This window comes from Apostichopus japonicus, chromosome 16 (assembly GCF_037975245.1).
Source record: "Apostichopus japonicus isolate 1M-3 chromosome 16, ASM3797524v1, whole genome shotgun sequence".
Taxonomy (NCBI): Eukaryota; Metazoa; Echinodermata; class Holothuroidea; order Aspidochirotida; family Stichopodidae; genus Apostichopus; species Apostichopus japonicus.
This window is the reverse complement of record NC_092576.1, coordinates 40,769,864-40,793,159: the sequence shown is the minus strand read 5'-3', so window position 1 is coordinate 40,793,159 and position 23,296 is coordinate 40,769,864. Positions and strand designations below refer to the sequence as shown.

At 37.6% G+C, this 23,296-nt stretch overlaps 1 protein-coding gene across 16 annotated transcripts in view; it reads right to left on the bottom strand.

Annotated features, from left to right (window-relative positions):
* The window catches only part of LOC139983748 (rho GTPase-activating protein 5-like), a 127,158-nt gene that overhangs the window by 33,938 nt on the left and 69,924 nt on the right, over window positions 1–23,296 (bottom strand). For 8 of the 16 annotated variants that reach the window (XM_071997475.1, XM_071997483.1, XM_071997484.1 and 5 more), the window contains 14 exons: window positions 22,988–23,281; window positions 21,586–21,744; window positions 20,852–20,960; window positions 19,923–20,043; window positions 15,113–15,314; window positions 11,624–11,788; window positions 10,791–11,048; window positions 8,901–9,067; window positions 8,066–8,204; window positions 7,271–7,287; window positions 6,338–6,352; window positions 5,398–5,550; window positions 3,223–3,297; window positions 719–835 (listed from right to left, as the gene is read on the bottom strand). In XM_071997475.1, the coding sequence (XP_071853576.1) occupies window positions 719–835; window positions 3,223–3,297; window positions 5,398–5,550; window positions 6,338–6,352; window positions 7,271–7,287; window positions 8,066–8,204; window positions 8,901–9,067; window positions 10,791–11,048; window positions 11,624–11,788; window positions 15,113–15,314; window positions 19,923–20,043; window positions 20,852–20,960; window positions 21,586–21,744; window positions 22,988–23,281 (1,991 nt within the window). The remainder of the gene's footprint in view (window positions 1–718; window positions 836–3,222; window positions 3,298–5,397; window positions 5,551–6,337; window positions 6,353–7,270; window positions 7,288–8,065; window positions 8,205–8,900; window positions 9,068–10,790; window positions 11,049–11,623; window positions 11,789–15,112; window positions 15,315–19,922; window positions 20,044–20,851; window positions 20,961–21,585; window positions 21,745–22,987; window positions 23,282–23,296) is intronic. The other 8 variants (XM_071997486.1, XM_071997488.1, XM_071997490.1 and 5 more) reach the window with 5 other exon arrangements.

Sequence of the window (23,296 nt, the reverse complement as noted above, 5' to 3'; positions counted from 1 at the left end):
ATAAAAAAAAAAATTCAAAATATTTAAATACATAAAAGAACGTAAATTATAGTGTTATTAAAGTTATAAGGAAAGTTTATGTCTAGCCTGACATAAGCTTTACTCTTTGATAGAATACAATGCCTGTTTGTGATGCATTTCTGTTAACATGATGCTAATGAATAGATGAAAGATGTCAAGGTCTTCATCTGATTTATGATGTGTTTCAATGTGCTTCCAATACCAACTGCATATTACATATGCATATTACATATTATGCATATATACGACTGCACATTCCAATACCAACTGCATATTCCAGCTCTGCCACCAGATATGGTCAACTATATAAACTCCATGCACCCTTCTGCATAAATGCAAGTTTCTCCAGCAATGTGGTACATCATATGGTGTGAGACTACTGAAAGGAGACAAAAATCACCCAACCATTCCTCTCTCTCTGACTGGGGGGGGGAAGGGGGGAATGAATGGGTGGCTAAACAACCCATTCTGACAAGCTCAGTGATGTCTTTAATTACTGTTTGAAACATAGCAGGGTTTTGCAACGTTTGTGATCTTGAAAGACCCAAACTTACTTGAGCAGGTCTGAAATCATATCTCAAACCCTCACTAGCAGTTTGTCAATATTTGGGGGGGGGGGGGAGGGGGCTTGGCTTGTGGTGTGAGGTGTAGGTGTGGGTGGGGGGTCAGGGCTGGTTGTTCATGACAAGTGAAATACCTTTCATGGCTGACGTGAGTACCCATGGATCCACCGGTGGCCTGGTAGGGTAGGAGGTATTCATCGAACCAAATCGGCGCGGTTTATTTATCTGTGCATAAATTGGGCTAGGAATGTCTTGCAAATGAAAGAGAAGTTTTTAGAAAGCATGTTAGCGGTGATGTTAGCAGAAATGGAGCAACCACCCTCCTTCTTCTTATCTCTACTGACTATGTAAAAATGAATTAAATTAAAATCAAAATGAATACACAGATAAATAAAAAAAAATATGCAAATGAATTGCTAGAGAGGGTTCACTGACTGACCCATAAAAAATATTGAGAATCTTTCAAAAACATTACAAATGAAATGTACTACATGCTAACATGCTTGCAATGAATGGCCTCTTTTCAAGGGCAATATTTTCAAGAAAAACTAGGAAGATACTTTGTTAGTTTGGGAGAGGAGTGGGGGGGGGGGGGGAGGGTTCTTGGGATAGGGCATGGTGGCACGGAATGGTTGGGATAGGTTAGAACTATAAGGGTGGAGGAGTGTGGGAAGTGGGATAGGGGAGGTGGGATATGGTATGACTGGGAGAAAAAGATTGGATTATAGTAGTGTGGAATAAAGAAGGGTGGGATACGATAGGGTAGTGTGGGACACAATAGGGATGGTGGAAAAGAATAGGGTAGGGTGGGATGTGATAGTTGGGATGGTGGAACAGGATAGGGTAGAGTGGGAAGTGATAGGGTGGGACAGGATAGGGTAGGGTGGGAAGTGATAGGGTGGGACAGGATAGGGTAGCGTGGGACACAATAGGGATGGTGGAAAATGATAGGGTAGGGTGGGATGTGATAGGTGGGACAGGATAGGGTGGGATGTGATAAGGTAGGGTGGGATGTGATAGGGTAGGGAGGGATATGATAGGGTACGGTGGATGTTGGTTGGTAAGGTGGTTGTGCTTGGTAGTAGGGTGGGTAGGGTGGAAGGGGTGGGAGGGTTGAGATAGGTGGAAAGGTGAGAGTTTACAGGCATGGTGTCTTGGGTTATAATAATGTTCAGAGTACCATAAAAAGGATGTTAATTTCGCACCAATATATAGAATCCCTATGATATATATGAGCAGGATTATATCAGCAGCTTCCTCTGATTGGTTGGAAATTGGACAAAAATACTGAGTATTACCCCAAAAAAGATTCCCCCCCCCCCCCAAAAAAAAAATTTGATCAAACTAAAAACTGTTGTCAACAAAATGATCAAAAGGTGTGTTGAATCCATTTTAGTTCTCAATATTTCATTGCCCAGAGAACAATTTCATATTAGTCTTAACCACAAGTAAAATTGAAAATTGGAAAGTTTCAAATTTTTCAAATTTGTTCTCCGTGATATGCATTTGAAACTTGTCCAGTCAGTACCTCTAAAAGAACTAAAACTGTTATAGTATTTTGGTAGCCAATATTAGCACAAAAAAGGGGGGAGGGGGAGGGGGAAGGGGGGCAAAAAGAAGCAGATAAAAATTGACTCAACAACAGCTGATACAAGAATAAGTAAGATCTTATCGGTAAAATAAACCTTTTGATTGCTTCATAGATGGATGAAATTCCTTTCAACTGTCTCAGTCTAATTTAAAATGAATATTAATTATTTAATTAGCGATCTTAATTACGCGTTGATTTGCAGAAAGTAAGAAAAAAAAAATTCACTAAAATGGTTGCAGCTAAGTTTATATATTTTTTTTCATGCAGCGTATCGAATAAATAACTGCCCGTATTAAACAATAAATATATGAAAATGAACATTTTAGCAAATAAAATCGCAAAGTTCTCTACGCATCTGCCTTTTGGACAGCGTTAGCAAGTTATCAAGAGGTAAAGAAATACATAAACAATTCGAGCGAGGTTTACGTCCTGTTGTGGTGTTTCCATGGTGACGACACACAAGAGCCAATAGCTTGGCATTCCAACACTGCATCATGCCTCTGTGGTTCCTCTTATATAACCCACTTCAAAAAATATGTGGTCAGATTGTGACGGTATGTATGAGAGAGGAAGAAAGGAAATATGGGGGTTTAGGAGTGGGGGGGGGGGGTGAGGCAGGTAAGGATGGGGTGAGGAAGACAGGTAAGGATGGTGTTATCATGAAGTAGAAATCACAATCTGCTTAAAACAACACATGAGCGACAGATTAAGTTTGGGAAGGTGCAGAACACGTTGATACAACACCGTGATTATGAAATGATGGTTACTCCTGGTGTAATGGAAACTGGTGTTTGGAAAAGAAGGGGGAGGGATAGGGGATGTACATGATGGGTGAGGCGGTGGGTGAGGAGGGTCTAGGTGGGAGTGGGGAGTGAGGGGGTTGGGAGGAGGTGAGTTGTGGAGATGAGGTGGGAGAGGTCTAGGTGGGAGTGAGGAAGGTGGGAGAGAAGGGCTGGGGAGGATGTGGGGAGGATGTGGGAGATTGGGGAGGGAGTGGGGGAGGAGGCATAAGGGGTGGGGACTGGTATATAAGCCCATAACGCTTACCTTCAGATGATGTAGATACCCTGGACTTATTAGTACTGGGAGAATATGATGAATGAACCTCATCGTACAAAGCCTCTGGAAATCAGAAAACGATGTGAAATATATTGGTTAACATGAACACATTAATCAGAGTACATTGTATCCATGAATGCACAACGTAACCTATGGCCAAACAACTTGTAACATTCACATTCTAGTATTCACTAGTAAAAAAAATTAGTTCCCCCACACACCCCTTCCCCCCTCCCCCCCCCCCGACTAACAACCTTCGTTCCAGTACCTGATTATTTCATGTTCCCAGTTTGCATGACAAACTCAAAAATTTTACGATTATTGTGTTTAAACAAACTTGAGAAAAGAACTAAAAGGGTACTGTGCACTATGTATGCCATGCGTATTTTTAACTTGTGTAATAAATTGGTGAATGGTGATCTTATGTTGCATTGTGCTACGTTAAACCGCACACATTATTCGGTGTCATGGTTCATTTGTTATAATCAAAGGTTTTGACGGCAAGGTTGTCAGACTTGTATACCTCGTGTACACTTATCGTTTTCAGCAGGCAGAACTGATATTCAATGTTTTCATTCATTCATTTTCCTGCAGGGTTTTTTTTTTGGAAGAAAAAAGAAGAAGATAAGCTTGTACTTATCAACTATATGAAACTGCTTCAAGTTATCAGCAAAATACTTAACCAAAAAATTCATACATAGCTCTTGTTTACCAAAATTAATGTTACCTAGCAACCACAAGGTAAAATGTAGAACCTGTTATGCTACTGGCTTCCTTTGACTCAAACTATTGCATATTGGACTCGAAGGTAACTTTTACTACCACGATATGAAATTAAGTGTGAATAAATGCTGTCACTAATTTTGACTGAACAAGAATTTATTTTTTCAATCCCGATTGAAAAAAAGATTAATTTTGAACTGTTCCGAATAGATAAAAATACAGTACCTCACAAAGCCTTCCAGTCGGAAGTAAACTGTAGACTATACATGAATACTTCACAAATTATTTTCGGGTAAAATGAGGTTATTTTATGTTACCATAGTCCACACGACATGGATGGGTTCTAATAACATACATACTTGTGGAATATACTTCACACACAATCAGATCTTACCATTGAATATGTGGGAAACTTTCCCTAATGACATCATGCATGGTAAAAGGACTTTTATTAATTACCAATTGGACTTACAAATCAAGTATTAATCAAAATAATGATTAAAAAAAGATATCCCTGGTTATTGATGTAAATATGTCAGAGGGTTATGCATGCACTTATATCATATGAAAAAACAACAATTTTTCTTCTCATTTTTTCGGGGGGCGGGTTTTACTTTTTTTGGGGGGGTCCTTCTTTTTGTCATATTAATACAATATTTAATACAAAAAGAGTGGGTAACGCATTTCTAACTCTTTTTGTATTAATTTGTATTCATTTTGTATTAATTTTTTTTCTAGATCATATTAGTATAAAGTCATACATGAGCATTTACTGTTAAAAGTGATAATGTAAATCCCAAGGCAGATCTGCTTATCAGATGTTGCCTACAAGTAACATTAATATTTTGACAGTTTATATCTCCTCAGGTTTTATTTTCTGATCATGTAGGAAAAAAAACTTTTTTGCTTGTTCCTTTTGCAATTCCTTCCAACTCGGCTCTAATAGATTTATTAATTACTAAGAGGGAAAAATAAATAAGAAATATCAAAATTAATACTAGACTAACAGTTTCTCTTTCACATCCCCAGATTAGAAACTATGATTTCCCTCCAAAAGTCATACATTTTAATTTAAGGAACAAGTTCTTGTACCAGACGGAGTCTCACCCGACAAGCACTTGCGAAAGATTTGTTAATACGATGGTGAGAAAGTTTGGCATACAATATTAATGATATTAGGGTAGACGTAAGTTTTCATGCATTTTTTTTTTTTTTTAATTTTTTTTTGCAGACCCACCGCTGAAGAAATTGATTTAGTGTCAAAGTTGATTTACGAGGTTATCAAAAACAGAGATAGCAAAAATAATAACCACAAAAAAAGAGGAAAATACAGGGAAAAATATTTCAAGAGTTGATCAATGATGCAAAGATATGGTATCCATGGAAACGTGAGACCGATGAACACAACAAAGATGTGAAGGAACCAGTTGTAAAATATACCTTTACTGTTCTGCCGTTTCCTAATATCACTTGGTTTTACAAGGTGATCATGAAGGACGCTATGACCAGGGGACGATGTGTAGTCCTGGGAGGGCGTAGCGTCCTGTGGTGGCAAGGCTCTTGGTGGTGGTGGAGGCCTAACTGACTGGGTGGCTAGTTAGTGACCGATCACATGCAACAGGGGTGAGATGATGAAGCAAGTGATTAAAAACAACTGTTGCATATTCATGTCAGCATCATTAATATTCATAAGGGTTAAAGAAGCAGTAAAAAGTGAGTGTTAAATAATAATAATATCAAAGTGTCATGAATATGCATAATAAGAACATGAGGCAATGGTTGAAAAGATTAGTACAATGAGTATTACATTTATATAGAAATGGTGAAATGAACACTAATCTATATGTCTCTAAACCCAAACCATAAATTGCAGAAGGCCAAACTGCTACAGAGGTTGAGAGCATTGGCTCTGATAGTTTTTACAAATGTTTGATAGCTGATTTGCCTGACTTTTTAGTCGACTTCATCGACTCCAGGATGTTAATGAGATACAAATTACGAATCCCAGAATTTTTCATGAATATGCAGATAATTAGTCAACTTGAATACACTGACTGTGTAGCGCACACTGGCATGATGTTTCTCATTTATAGACCCATCTAATATTTCAGATAGTTGAGGCCTGTAATTGTTGGCGACAACAATGAAATTGATTGATCCTGATTGATTATATAAGTAACCAGATGAAAATATATATATATATATATATATATATATATTTTTTTTTTTTTTCCCAACTCATTACGATTTTCAATTATATATATATATATATATATATATATATATAAATATATAAATGGCACACATTTTCATCAATAAAAATCAATTAAGTTTGATAGCAGAAGTGAAGCAATTTTAAGTAGATATATTTTCTATTCACCTCGTTTTTTCTCTTCTTTGATGAAGGGATTGAGGAATGCAAATAGCAAAAGCAGAATTTTTTTCCCAGTGAGAGAGAGAGCAACCAACAAAAATATATTATTGTTTAGATTTCAAATTTGAAAATGAGGCCACCGACAGCAAAAGTTAATTGAGACAAGAATATGTGATTAAAGATTGATGGTGAAAGGCCATTTAATAAAAAAAATTAAAAAATTGTTGAAAAAATTGTTCAATTTTGAAGTTTCGGTTCTGTTCTACAACAGCATGACTGATACACTATTTTGCTGATAATAGTTAAAAGTTGCTACTAAAGTGATCAAACAGGAATACTGGGAAACATGTTTGGAGATCGGAATATAGCGAGGAATGAATCTCACTTGACTAATGAGAGATTCTAAAACAATAGAGCTACTAACTAAAGGGGTTATGCAAATTTGAATCATGCAGTGTTCAATCACTAGATATTGTATCCATGGCAAAATGACTAAAAAAGTATGATGCCGTATCCATAGCAACCGGCTATGATAGAAAGAATGATAACCAGTACGATGGCACAACACTGACAACAAGCAGCTAATGATAGAACGACACTAATTCAGAGGTTAAATGTGGTGTCCATGACAACAGGCAACTACTGATGGAACAACACTGATTAAGATGTGAAGTTGTTTCCATGGTAACAAGCACTGATTTGTTAAAGAGTATGATATCATATTTATTACAATGGGCAGCTCGTTATAGAACATTGATCGTTAAGGAAAGTATGACGCAGTATCCATGTCGACAAAATGTTGCAACCGATAGAACACTGACTGTTAAAGAGCATTATGCGGTATCCATGGCAACAAGCGGCTACCAATTCAAACACGGATTGTTAAAGAGTATGATGCAGAACGGTTGAAGAGGGAAAAAGGAAGAATTTTAGGCTCACCATCGCTGTTGTCGTCACTGAAAAAGAGAAAGAGAACAATAAATGAATCATACTTCAAAAATTCGATACCATATTAAATTCATTTATATTTTTATCACATCTGAATGGGGATGGTTTCAGAAATTACAATCTGAAAGCTTCCCCATGCTTTGACAAGGTAATTGTACAGCTGGTCACATACTGTTACACCGAACTTCATTGTTTTGACCAAGTCATTCTAGTGGTCAAGTCTCAGAGTTTCACGGTCATTTTGGGTCTCCCTAGCATATCTTCTAAGGGTTACAGCCACCCCTGACCAACCTCTCTCATTAGGCCTGACCCCAGGTGACCAATTCTGGTCTTCCTAGCATATCTTCCAAGAGTAACAACCACCCCTGACCAACCCCTCTCATTAGGTCTGACCACAGGTGACCAATTCTGGTATACCTAGCATATCTTCCAAGGGTTACAGCCACCCCTGTCCAACCCCTCTCATTAGGCCTGACCACACAGAGGTGACCATTTCTGGTCTTCCTAGCATATCTTCCAAGGGTCACAACCACCCCTGCACACACCTCCCCCGCCTCCATCGTTTGGCCTGACCATTTCTGGTCTTCCTAGCATATCTTCTAAAAGTTACAGCCACCCCTGAACACACCTCCCCTGCCCCCATCGTTAGGCCTGACCATTTCTGGTCTTCCTAGCATATCTTCCGAGAATTACTACCACCCCTGACCAACCCCTCTCATTAGGCCTGATCACACAGAGGTGACCATTTCTGCTCATTCTAGCATATCTTCTGTCATTATGACTCACTCAGAATTAAAATCTGCTATCGGGGTGACAGGTGAGTGAGGCGGGGTGGGTAGCTTCCTGAAGTGCAGGTCGTTGTGTATGCTCTCCGTCTCCTGACGTTTGTTGTAGGCGTCCTTAAGGAATGTTGAGTAGGCCACTGCTGGAAATGAGAACGAATTAAAAAGCAACGTTTACACAAGGGGTACCACGGAGCACAACTTGAATCTGTAGCATGTACTGCATTATACAGGAAACAAGGATAGTATGTTTAAAGGGCAATATGTTAAAAGGGAAATATGTTAGAGGGAAATATGTTTAAAGGTAAATATGTTAAAGGGTAATACCAACATACGCCTAATTGTAGGCCATGACCCCTTCAACATGCCAATTAAAACATATGTTCTTCACAAATAGTGTGCAACTTTACAATAAGATTGATATGGTCTAATTTGTTTTGTGTTCTAGCCCCATCTGTGCAAGTCTGTGTTGTTTTGGCACTGATAGAAGCTGGGCTTTATAAATGCTATCTAAAATGCTACCTAAAATGCTACCTAAAATGCTACCTATTACGCTATCTACGCTATCTACACTATCTATCTTTCTACCTATATACACAAAAGTTCAAAACTGCATCTTTGGCAGTTTCAAATGGAAGAAGCTTTATATCATATAGATAACGAGTTACACTTTTAACTCAGAGGAAGAAATTAATCTACAGATGACGTTTGAACGTTCGATATATGTTTTCTCTTCAATAGAGGCCGTCCTACCACCAAAGTATATCTGTTCGCAAGATTGAACAGTTCACGAGAGGCGACGTGCCCTCGTTGCTTATTCTCCGGACTCTTTTACTCACTTTGCGCTGGGAAGTTTGAGCCAGCTATGAGGAACCTGGCGTTGGGGGTAGCGTCTGCCTCCTTGTTACCCTCCCTCACAAGGTACTCGTTGTGCTGGTTAGAGAACGTCTCCTCCCCCACCGCAACCATCATGATCGGAACCCGAGCTAGTCTTTTAAGGAATGTTCTGAGAAAAAAAAAAAAAAAAAAAAAAATTAGTCAAATAAATCATATCGATTAAGATACATATGAAATATTCTTCTGGAAAAAAAATTAATTAATTAATTAATTAAAAAAAAAAAAATTAGTCAAAAAAATCATATCGATTAAGATACATATGAAATATTCTTCTGGAAAAAAAATAAATAAATAAATAAACAAAAAAAATATCAAAATTAGTCAAAAAAATCATATCGATTAAGATACATATGAAATATTCCTTTGTGTGACTAGCTGATACAAGATGACCCCTTCCCTCAGCCCTACCCCTTCCCCCAGCCTCACCCCACCCACCTTAGTCAATATTCCACATATTGTGTACTAGCACAGATTTCTGTTCAATATTGATTGACTTCTTCGATACGTATAATATTAGCATTTCAAAGGTATATAAAATAGCCATAATTCTCTGGGAAATTTCCTCCCAATTTTGTTAACTTCTTCCTGGTGGTACAACCAATCATCATCACACACACCGCTATGTAAGGTTTCTGAACCATGTGGCTGTCTCTCCCACAGCAAATATATATATGTTAAATTCAAGCAGCTAGGCCCAACTGTAGCGTATGCCAGATTATAGAGCAACAGACTCATTATCAAGAAGGTTCCACTCCTGTTTCGACCAAAAAATCTTTCCTTTTTCAAAATTGATCATTTTTAACTGACTTCTTACATTTCCGATACGAGAAGAAACTTTCCAATTTCATTTACGGCCATTTAGTTACTTAAGTGATTCAAACCTTTCTGTTATTCTAGTAGATCGTTGACACCAAACACAAAATCGATTCAGTTTTGTATTGTATTTTGGATCTAGTACTGCAAAGTTATGCTTATAATACATTATCGTTCAGTTCTTGTCCACTCAGTTGCTACACATCAAATCAAGTGCTTAATCTCATAGTAAAGTGCTTTGGTATGGGGTTTTCTATTCATCTTCAAAACGTAAACATGATTTCAACCCATGCCAAAAATGTCTAGAGTTAATTTCCAGCAAACATTAACTTAAGCCACAAAGCAACTGAAAAACCCTCTGAAATGTCTTCTGATGTGACTTCTCCTTGTTTTCTTACTATTTTTTACTTTGTTACATTTTTATTAACCACTGAAATTGCTAATGTTTTGGTGAACATAGCTGTTTGTTTAATGTTCTTATCCTTATTTTACTAAGTAATAAATCTTTTAGTCCAATATCAATACAAATATTCAATCTGAAGCAGCAAAAACAGGCAAATGGCTCCACTAAACAACACTGAACATTTTGTGTCCCTCCGTTACCATCAGAATTGTCCCTCCGTTGTACAAGATCAACCGTAGATTTTACAGTTCATGCCTGTTCATCTAATTTTCCCTTGGTGTATGTGAAGCAATGTACCAGCCAACACATGATATAAGTTACATGGTCAATGCAACTTAAGAACAGTGAATTTGACATCTTTAAAAAAAGTGTGAAAACACATGTTCATCTGGTGTCCATCCGTTACCGCGATGTTTTTCATGCCATATTTTTCCTACAGTAACAGCCACAAGAATTAAGTTAATGGGTATGAAGCAAGTAACTACCTGTCTAGATAACCACACAAGAAATTGCACAAAGCAAAGTCTGATAAACCCTCTGAAATGTTTTCTAACGTGACTTCACCTTGTTTGCGAGACGATTTATAAATGTTTAATAGATCTTAAAACCGACTTACTTGAGAACTTCTAGGGATGCCTTCCGTTTGACTGAATACGCTAAGATGTACGCGTGAGCGAAATCTTTGTGTTTGAGGAGGGCCTGGTGATAGGAAAGCACTTCGACATCTACCTTCCTCCTGTCTGTGTCGATAAACATCTCTATGGAGATGCCCTCGGGGACGTTAGGGGTGCGGTAACAGTCGTTCTCCTTGATCAGGGGCGAGAGGACAAAGTCTGGACGGAACGGATCTCCACACATCATCACCACTCGGAGTCTAAGGAGGTTATAATAAATAAATAAATCAACAATAATAATTTAAACAAACAAACAATATTTAAAATAAACAAACAAACAATAATTATTAAAATAAATCAATAATTATAATTAAAATAAATAAACAAAAAACAATAATAAATAAATAAATAAACTAACAAACAATAATATTTAAAATAAATCAATATATCACAAAATGAATCAATAAATAAATAAAAAAAATCAATCCATAAAAAAATTCAAAAAAACAATCAGTCAATCGATCAATCAATAAACAAAACTAAGGTTCAGTAATTATTAGCCATCATTGCAGATTATTTTCACATCCAAAATAAGAACGAGAACAAACATGGATAAAACTTATTTGAATGTCATGTTATTTTAACTACTTCTACTCCAAATTTTTCAGAGTTTTGCTTGTGGTCCAGAGAATTTCTCAAACTCCGTAAAAAAAAGAGTTGAAAGATACTACTGAATGAACTCCATACATTCCAAAGATTTTCAATCCCTTTTGTCCAACCGCCCCCTCCCTCCCTCCCTCCCCCCAAAAAAACCCTCTCCTATGAATGAACTTACTTTAAGACAGTTCCTTCAGGGTCCTTAACGGCACACCGAGCCCTGTTGTTCATCAACGGGATCATGAAATGGAAGGCCTTTAAAATCTGTCTGTCGTTAAAGTTCTTGTTAAGAAAGACGCTTCCCCCTCCTTCTTCCGTGTTGACAATTTCACAGTCGTTGATCCTGCGATAGGAACGAAAAAGCAAACCACATCAGATTAGGAACAAATATTATTGTGCATTGTACAAAATCTGCAAACCCTTTAAATAAGGTTAAATATATTTTCACTTTGAGAACTTTTCAAAATTCAGCCAACCATGATACAATTTCAACTTACTACTTTTAATCCTATCCATGGCACGCCAAATGGGCAAATATAGTTAAATAACCCATTTCGCTTCTACATTCCTTGACAACTTGGGGGAAGATCAAAAAATTACAACAATGATCTAACATTGTTGATCAATAATGCACCTGGAGTTTCAATCCATAAACTTGGTTCATTCACTTTCATAGGTCATATGTTCATTTGGAACACTTGGTTCACTGGTGGAAAAACATGGTTCATTCATAGATAAACCTGCTTCATTTGTAAAATAAACTTTGTTCAATCATAGATAAACCTGGTTTACAATATATAAATTTCATTCACTATGAGGTAAATTGTGTTTGCTAGATAAACCAGGTTCACAGGTAGAAAGACCTGATTCACTGGTAGATAAACCAGGTTCACTGGTAGAAAGACCTGATTCACTGGTAGATAAACCAGGTTCACTGGTAGAAAGACCTGATTCACTGGTAGATTAACCAGGTTCACTGGTAGAAAGACCTGATTCACTGCTACATAAAACAGGTTCACTGGTAGAAAGACCTGATTCACTGCTATATAAAACAGGTTCACTGATAGAAAGACCTGATTCAATGCTACATAAAACAGGTTCACTGGTAGAAAGACCTGATTCACTGCCATATAAACCAGGTTCACTGGTAGAAAGACCTGATTCACTGCTACATAAAACAGGTTCAATGGTAAAAAGACCTGATTCACTGCTACATAAAACAGGTTCACTGGTAGAAAGACCTGATTCACTGCTACATAAAACAGGTTCACTGGTAGATAAACCAGGTTCACTTGTAGAAAGACCTGATTTACTGTAAGATAAGCTTGGTCCCATGGTAGTTAAAGATTTGTTGCTTGGTAGAATAAAGCTTGATTATTGTCAATAAACCTGGATCTTTGTAGAAGCAACAACAACTTTGGAACATTTTGGCATAATTGTCTGTGAGCAAAACTTGGTAGTCCATTCACTTTGACAAATTGATGAGTTTGGGATGTTACAAGGATAATTTCTGAGGATCAAATTTGTAATTTGTGATAAAGAGCTTCTATTTCCTGGTGATTTGGGATGTATCAAATAAATTCACATTGAAGGCCATTCCATTTAATAAAAAATCCAGGAAACGATTTCTTGATATCATATTATTATACAAGGCACTTTCAGAAAGGTATTGAAAAGTTCAACAGTTTAATGATGTAAACAGGAAGGTTGCATAGTTGATATTACTTTCACAAAAACACCTGTACTACCCCAAGCAGCCAATCAAACAGAAAGTTTAAAAATAACACTGATAATTACTTCCATCATTGGTAAATTTGTAGATTTTATCCCTAATTTTCCCATGAGATATGTTCATTAAATCTTTTAATTGCAAAATAAGTCGCATATTAATCAACCCCCCCGGTGGACGTTAAAGCAATTCAAAATTCTTTCCTTGAGAGAATATTGAGGAAATAAATAATTTGATGACCTGTATGCCACAAACTGCCAAACAAACAAACATACTGAATGGAGGTAAGATATTTTATGTGAAAAAAAAAGGGTTTCTGTGAGTCAATCAACCCCTCTCCCAAACCTATCCCATTCTTACCCAAACCTATCCCCACCCCCCCCGCCCCTCCAAAAATAAACCCCTCCCGTCATGAGAAAATATTTCATGATATGCACCAAAATAGAATGTTAAAACTTAAAAACAAGCAAAAACTGTTAGCAAACTGCTTAGCCACTAAAGAGCCTATGTATTTAAAGAGAATGTGTAAAAGTAAGTGGGCCTGACGTTTCGATCCTAGCAGGATCTTCTTCAGGAGCTGAAAACACAAAATAGAATGTTTTCAATCCAGTTTTTGTCGCCCAAACATTTCTCGAAACTTACGTTTCCGGAACGTTCAAACAGAGATTGAATAAGCAGAACCACAATAGTCACGCACTCTTGATTTTTTGACTTATTCACACATTTTATCTTGTAATCATTCTACTCTACAAATGGGTTTGCCATCCCTTACAAAATATCTGAATACTTGCTTTAAAACATTTGATTGTCGTTTCATGAGCTTGGCAGGTATTTTCATTACCTATTCTATGTTTAATGTCTTCACCAGGACTCTACCCCCCCCCCCCCGCCCCTCTTCCTCTCTTAGGGTGTTAAAGTTGGATATTCAACTCCTAACAGTTTTTCCCTCCCATATTTCTATTTACAGCTTCCCAAGATTCCTCCTTCTTCAACGTCTACATTAATTTCCCATTTTTTTCTTTCTGAAACACATTTTGTTTATTTTCATTCGTTGGCAAAATCCAAACAACAAAATGTACTGAGTCGGAACAAAAAAAAAAAATATCGCACACCTTCAAAACACATTAACTCAATCATGTTACAAGGTGAGATTCACGGGTTAACTTAAAAAAAAAAATTTTTTTACCTCTATTCTCTTTTAATTTGAAAATCAATCATTCTAAGAACATTACCAGACAAAGAAAAACACTTTCCACTGCTTAAAGCCAAATTTTCAGTTTCATTTAAGCCTCTTAAAAACATGAAAACCAATAAAAAAAAAAATAAAAAACCTAGAGGCATGCTCACTTAATTTGAAGAATCAAAGCAAATTAAAACCACATTTCTGAAGTAACGTCAAGTATCTGAAATATACACAGAGAAGCAGTGGTAAATCGTGTTTACTGTGTTAGCATGTCCTTCCATTGTGTTATGTTATCTGTGTGTAAAACTGTTAAATCTCAGGCTAGGATTGGTAACAAATAAATCAAAAATTAAGAGAAAAAACTCAATTCAAATCAAACTGAATAACAATATTGCAGTTAGTAAAGAGCTTGTTCTGTTTGGAAATTATTTGTACAAAGACTATGTGTTTAATAACATCCTTCTGGTTCTGAAATTTTGTGTTTACAAAAGTAAGGTTAAAAAAGGAGAAACCTTCCTTTAGCTATGGTAAAATTGATTTAAAGAATTTTTATCTAAAAGAAAAGTTTATATATTAAAAACAACCAGCGTACTACACCATTAACTTAGATCTGTATTTGAATGTCAGGGGTTAAAAACGTTGCCACTTTACACCAACAGCAACCGTAAAATTTATCACATCTTTGTGTGAGACATCTTTTTACTATTTTAGCTGGTAATTTTCAAACTTAGGGAGTAGGAGGAAGGTAAACGCACCTCTTGGCTAACTTCTGCGCCTCTTCCTGAAGGGCCAACACGTCCGACTCGGGGATGGACGAATCTCGGCCGAACATGAGAGTGACTGGGAGATTCCTGAGAGGCTTGGAGTCGTCGTCGACGTTGTCCATCAAGCCGGTCTTTTCTAGATTACTCTTAACGTTCTGGAAGCTTTGGAGGGAAGTGAAGACACATATACAACCTGGAAGAGAAGACGAAAGGTCAAAGGTCAAAGAAAAAAGGTCAAAGGTCAAAGGTCAAAGAAAAAGGTCAAAGGTCAGTATGAAGCATTGTGAAGAAACAAGGGCAAAAGAGATGGAAAATTGAATATGAATTCGATTACTTAACCACAACTGTAAGGCAAATGAAATAATTTTGGTAAGTTTAAGTGAATCAAAATAAAACTCATCTTTGAAATTGAAAAAAACTGCAGGGCTTTGATTGTAAGAAAGGGTATTAAACATAGCCTTAAATTCTTGAAATGGAACATGTTTTTGTCTATGAAGGTAACAAGTTGTATGCTGTAATGTTTATAGATAACTCCACAGGTGGAGGAAGGGCTGAGCTGACAAGTGGTCCATCAGCAAATTTCCTGTTGCAGCCCACAAGGTTCTCTCAAAACTCTACTAGTTAACTCTACTAGTTAGCTCTACTAGTTAACTCTACTAGTTAGCTCTACTAGTTAACTCTACTAGTTAGCTCTACTAGGTAACTCTACTAGTTAGCTTAGTGCCTACTTGTTGTCAGATATTCAAATATAACAGGTGGATCTTTTGTCAGTTTCTCATTTGCAAAATCATATTGTAATAGTACTGTCCTTAATTCACAAGTGTGGGCACATCCTCATGTGCAACGGCCCATGGATTGGGTACAAAATTTCACAGCGGCCCAAAACAAACTTTTCAAGCCCAGCCCCTGGCTTAGCATTATGGATGTTTACAGACCGTTAAAACACCTTGCCAGTTAAAAATTGTTTCAATAACATGATATATTTTCATCAAGTTTAAAAATATCAGAATCTATTCAAAATATGTAACGGTGGCCTGAAAAATATCTTTTTTGGGGGGTATTTTTTAGGGGATGGGGGGGGTGGTGGGTTGGCAATCCTGACTTAGACTTATGGAGAGCTAAACGTTTCCCAGTTACATTGCTGAAAAGCCATAATCTGTATAGAAAATGGTAACGATCTATTGCCATGCCCTGTTGCACCTCTATAGTTGATTTCATCCCCGCTGGGAAAGTAACCATACATACAATAGCACTGTTTTGTAAGGTTTTATTGATAGATCAATGTTATTGTTCTGCCTTCATTAGGGAAAGACCCAAATACATTGCTTACAATTCACTGGTTGCCACATCGTATCACGCCATGACAACGTAGCATACAAACACCACGATAACATAAATCAATGTTATATAAAAATATATATGGTTTGAAGCACATGTGTCAGAATAGTTATGAGTTTAAAAAAAAAAATTATTTACACTTCTATATATAGTGCTAAATATCAATGTGTAGTTAGTATGTACTCACAAGCATGTTCTAGCATAGTGTACTGGTACTAGGTGGATTCGTACTACACTGTATACCCATACTGGTACTTAAAGACCATGCGGTTATACATACTGTTGTACAATGTAACTTCTGCATAACACTGCATTGCCAAATGCTAATAAGGTTTTCATAGGTCATATGAGGTGAGGGAGCTAGATGAGCTGTGAATTCCATAGATATATATATATTTGACTATATTGTCAATTTTATTTTGTTTTGTGTATAGTGTGCATATTATGATTCAATATTGTTGAACATTGAATTAGGTATAAAGAAAGATGCTCAGGGTCACAGTCTAACAGGAAGTTAATGGAGTCCTGCAGATAAATAAAATACATACAGATATGTGTGTGCTTTAGAGGTATGTATGTCCATAAGGCCATGGTGCAGAATGGCTGAATTGGCTCTGTAGTATGTAATAAATACATAATAATGTGTATGGTGGAATGGCTGTTGGCTCTGTAGTATGTAATGAATACATAATAAGGTATAGGGCAGAATGGTTGTTGGCTCTGTAGTATGTAATAAATACATAATGTGTATGGTGGAATGGCTGTTGGCTCTGTAGTATGTAATAAATACATAATAATGTGTATGGTGGAATGGCTGTTGGCTCTGTAGTATGTAATAAATACATAATAATGTGTATGGTGGAATGGCTGTTGGCTCTGTAGTATGTAATAAATACATAATAATGTGTAGGGTGGAATGGCTGTTGGCTCTGTAGTATGTAATAAATACATAATAATGTGTAGGGTGGAATGGCTGTTGGCTCTGTAGTATGTAATGAATACATAAAAAGGTATAGGGCAGAATGGTTGTTGGCTCTGTAGTATGTAATAAATACATAATGTGTATGGTGGAATGGCTGTTGGCTCTGTAGTATGTAATAAATACATAATAATGTGTATGGTGGAATGGCTGTTGGCTCTGTAGTATGTAATAAATACATAATAATGTGTATGGTGGAATGGCTGTTGGCTCTGTAGTATGTAATAAATACATAATAATGTGTATGGTGGAATGGCTGTTGGCTCTGTAGTATGTAATAAATACATAATAATGTGTAGGGTGGAATGGCTGTTGGCTCTGTAGTATGTAATAAATACATAATAATGTGTAGGGTGGAATGGCTGTTGGCTCTGTAGTATGTAATGAATACATAATAAGGTATAGGGCAGAATGGTTGTTGGCTCTGTAGTATGTAATAAATACATAATAATGTGTATGGTGGAATGGTTGTTGGCTCTGTAGTATGTAATAAATACATAATAAGGTATAGGGCAGAATGGTTGTTGGCTCTGTAGTATGTAATAAATACATAATAATGTGTATGGTGGAATGGCTGTTGGCTCTGTAGTATGTAATAAATACATAATAAGGTATAGGGCAGAATGGTTGTTGGCTCTGTAGTATGTAATAAATACATAATAATGTGTATGGTGGAATGGCTGTTGGCTCTGTAGTATGTAATAAATACATAATAAGGTGTAGGGCAGAATGGTTGTTGGCTCTGTAGTATGTATTAAATACATAATAATGTGTATAGTGGAATGGCTGTTGGCTCTGTAGTATGTAATAAATACATAATAAGGTGTAGGGCAGAATGGTTGTTGGCTCTGTAGTATGTAATAAATACATAATAATGTGTATAGTGGAATGGCTGTTGGCTCTGTAGTATGTAATAAATACATAATAAGGTATAGGGCAGAATGGCTGAATTGGCTCTGTAGTATGTAATAAATACATAATAATGTGTATGGTGGAATGGCTGTTGGCTCTGTAGTATGTAATAAATACATAATAATGTGTAGGGCAGAATGGTTGTTGGCTCTGTAGTATGTAATAAATACATAATAATGTGTATGGTGGAATGGCTGTTGGCTCTGTAGTATGTAATAAATACATAATAATGTGTAGGGTGGAATGGCTGTTGGCTCTGTAGTATGTAATAAATACATAATAATGTGTAGGGTGGAATGGCTGTTGGCTCTGTAGTATGTAATAAATACATAATAAGGTATAGGGCAGAATGGTTGTTGGCTCTGTAGTATGTAATAAATACATAATAATGTGTATGGTGGAATGGCTGTTGGCTCTGTAGTATGTAATAAATACATAATAAGGTATAGGGCAGAATGGTTGTTGGCTCTGTAGTATGTAATAAATACATAATAATGTGTATGGTGGAATGGCTGTTGGCTCTGTAGTATGTAATAAATACATAATAAGGTATAGGGCAGAATGGTTGTTGGCTCTGTAGTATGTAATAAATACATAATAATGTGTATGGTGGAATGGCTGTTGGCTCTGTAGTATGTAATAAATACATAATAAGGTATAGGGCAGAATGGTTGTTGGCTCTGTAGTATGTAATAAATACATAATAATGTGTATGGTGGAATGGCTGTTGGCTCTGTAGTATGTAATAAATACATAATAATGTGTAGGGCAGAATGGTTGTTGGCTCTGTAGTATGTAATAAATACATAATAATGTGTAGGGTGGAATGGCTGTTGGCTCTGTAGTATGTAATAAATACATAATAATGTGTAGGGTGGAATGGCTGTTGGCTCTGTAGTATGTAATAAATACATAATAATGTGTAGGGTGGAATGGCTGTTGGCTCTGTAGTATGTAATAAATACATAATAATGTGTATGGTGGAATGGCTGTTGGCTCTGTAGTATGTAATAAATACATAATAAGGTGTAGGGCAGAATGGGTGTTGGCTCTGAAGTATGTAATGAATACATAATAAGGTGTCTACAGGGCAGAATGGCTGTCTAGATACGTAAACATTTTGGACAATAACCGAGTCCAATCCTTCATAAAGCAGTTTGCCATTGTACTTGTCCAATTAAGTCGACAATAAGTTTTGTTACATAAAAGTGAAAATACAATATTATTATTTTTATATTTTAAAAGCCTTTCCATACGGCGCAAGTGCTTTTTGTAGTTGCAATATAAAGCAAAACATCCAAGCACTGTGGTACATGTGAACGGAATTTGAAGCACAGGACTGTTGGGAATGAAAACAGTACTTCTTGACAATGTCAAACGGATCATGAATGGTTCGGGGTTTTAACTCCGATCAGACCGGCAAGGATTTAGACAATAGCAGTCTGGATAAACCAAGCTTTAACTCTATTTCTTGGTAACCTCGATTTACACCGGGCCTACGAGAGAAACAAGGGTACCACCGCTGCTAATGACCGAAGGATTGAACACGAGAGGGTTTTTGACTACCCTTACCTTGAGGAGAGAAGTCAGCACTGAATTGGTTATATCCCTGTATGATATCCTTGTCCACTGTTCTGATGTCCATGTTATAAACATCACCGTCAAAGGCCAGCTCGTCATCAATTTGTAAATTCTGTCAAGATAACAAGGGAGGAATCAGAGAAGGGTAAATTTAAAACAGCAAGTAAAACGTAAATATTTGGAGGAATGGGCCAAAAACAAATAAATCTGCCACATCCAATCTACACACCACTCCCTCTTCCTCACACTGCAGCCCCCCTCCTCATTCCACCTTCCCACGACCCCCCCACCCACCCCCTCCTCTAACCTTCCTACACTATGCAAGGAAGTAGATATTAATGGACAATCACATAATCAGATCACTCACACTGATCACCTTTCTCATATTGCCTCTCGCTACTCTTACTACTGCCCCCCACCCCTCCATACCACTACTCCTCCTTACATTCTTCTCCCACCCCTCCCCCTCCCTTGCACAGACCAAGAAAATAGAATCTTAATGGATTTATTTTTAGTTACAGCTTTATCCAGTAATCCAAGTGTGTGAATACCAAACTACAATGATATTAACCTGTAAACTGATGAGGACACCAGTTACCATACTCCTCTGTGAATGTTTTGGATTTACAGTATGAGAAAGGCTTTGGGAGGTCGGGGGGGACCTGGGTATAATTAAACTCAAGTAAAACTCCAGCCTGTCAGAAGACTGAGTTGTTGTATAGCTGAAGTGAGCAATACTGGGTATGCAGTGTCATTCGGTAATAATTGTTCGGGTTTGGTAATCAGCTAAACGGGGTCAGAAAAGGAATCGATTATGTAGAAACCACAGAGAAGAAAAATACATCAATATAACCCTGACCCTACCAACAACCTTTGAAGTAAGGTAATCATGTTGGTATGAATCTTGACCTTCGACCTACCTTGATCTCACTGGCTAACTCTTCGGCAAGACCGTCCTCACCCAGAATCAGGAGCTGAAGTCGTCCATTGACCCGGCTCCACTTACCCAGGGCATCTTTGACCGGTGTTCTGTTGACGACATAAGTTCATATTTTGATAAGTTCATATATGAGGGAGTGTTAGCTCAGTGGTTAACGCCAGTGACTTTCACTCCTAAGGTCCTGAGTTTGAGTCACTCCCAGATTAATGTATGTCGTCCAGTTATAGAGTTGTTGACAATTGATAATTCATAATCATGGATGTTAAATATGAATCTAAGAGACTGACTTCTGTCAGCTTGCGTCTTTGATAAGCCAATGATGGCTTCTTTGTGAGTTCCTGCTTGCAGGAGGATCTAAAATACATACATACATACTTGAATATATATATTCTGACTTTGCATAAATTAAAATATATTGGGAAATATCATTTTTATGTAAACGTCTTGTCTCGAAGAAAATATAACCATGCAATAAAATCACAGTTATTGTAATTTAGTTTACATTCAAAACAACCATATCTAGGGAGTTGGGTTGGCAAGAAGACAAAATAAATTGTGATTTTTCAAGAAAATTATTATTATTATTTTTTTTTTATAATTATCACATTGTCTGCCAAGAGGATATCCCTAACAGAAACAACAAGCGGTTTCATTTTCAGCACCGGCAAAAAAATGAAGAAAATGTGACCTTCAATTTAAAACAAATGTGATTACTTTTGAACTTTCAGTTCGATTGTCTGCTGGATGATCTTATCCATACAGGCTTCTTGGTCTTGCATGAAGCAAGAATCCCGGACAGGGCTGTGAGTGAAGGCCAAGTACTTCAAGAGCTTCACGTAACGATCGGACTCCAGCTCAGAGAGGATCTGGTACCTGAGAGGTTAATGAGTCAACAACAAAAGCCTTGTATCATTCCAACTTAGACAAAGATTGAATGATGCATTCCATTCTACAAAGATTCATAGAAGCAGTCTCATCTTTAGGCTGATCCCAGACCAGTCTCACATGTAAGGCTGATACCAGACCAGTCTTACACTTAAGGCTGATCCTAGACCAGTCTCACACTTAGGTTGATCCTAGACCAGTCTCACATATAAGGCTGATCTCAGACCAGTCTCACACTTAGGCTGATCCCAGACCAGTCTCACAATAAGGCTGATCTAGACCAGTCTCACATTTAAGGCTGATCCCAGACCAGTCTCACACTTAGGTTGATCCCAGACCAGTCTCACACTTAGGCTGATCCCAGTTCAGCCTCACATCTAGGCTAATCCCAGACCAGTCTCACATTTAAGGCTGATACCAGACCAGTCTCACACTTAAGGCTGATCCCAGACTAGTCTCACAATTAGGCTGATCCCATCCCAGTCTCACACTTAAGGCTGATCCAAGACCAGTCTCACCACCTAGGCTGATCCCATCTGTCTCACACGTAAAGCTGATCCCAGACGGGTCTCAGACCTAGGCTGATCCCAGACCAGTCTCACACTTAAGGCTGATCCCAGACCAGTCTCACACTTAAGGCTGATCCCAGACTAGTCTCACAATTAGGCTGATCCCATCCCAGTCTCACACTTAAGGCTGATCCCAGACCAGTCTCACCACCTAGGCTAATCCCATCCCAGTCTCACACGTAAAGCTGATCCCAGACAGGTCTCACACCTAGGCTGATCCCAGACCAGTCTCACACTTAGGTTGATCCCAGACCAGTCTCACAATAAGGCTGATCTAGACCAGTCTCACATTTAAGGCTGATCCCAGACCAGTCTCACACTTAGGTTGATCCCAGACCAGTCTCACACTTAGGCTGATCCCAGACCAGTCTCACACTTAGGCTGATACCAGACCAGTCTCACATTTAAGGCTGATCCCAGACCAGTATCATCTTTCAATGCTGCCAAGTTCTAGTCTTTTATTAAAGTGAAAGGGTAATCCAATAATGTGCAAATACTACATGGCTTAGTCAAAAGGCATGTGATTATAAAATGTAGAAATGATGAATATTCTAAACCTGTCAGTGAAACCCTCATAGCGTAAATCTATCTAAAACATTGCCATGGGACAAAAAAAGACACCTTGCCGATTTGTTTCAAATGGTATTAACCTTTGACCTCACCTCGAATCCGTGTTCAGTTCATCCTGTAGGTCCGAGAGGTGATCCTCGAGGTTCCCCTCTCGGTTGAACGTCATGAAGAGATTCGACTTTTCCAGAAGTAGCTCGAGGAATCCGGTGAGGGCGCTCTTGATGATTTCCTCCTGATGCCCGAGGAAGATGTCGACTCTCTCCGAGTCCTGGAGTTCCTTGTAACATTCGTTCTGGTCCAGATGAACTTTGACCACGTGGAAGTTACTTCCTGGCAAGACCACGTCGGACATCTTCTGGAGGAGGTGCTTGAAGTCCTTCTTCATGCTGAGAAGGACAAAG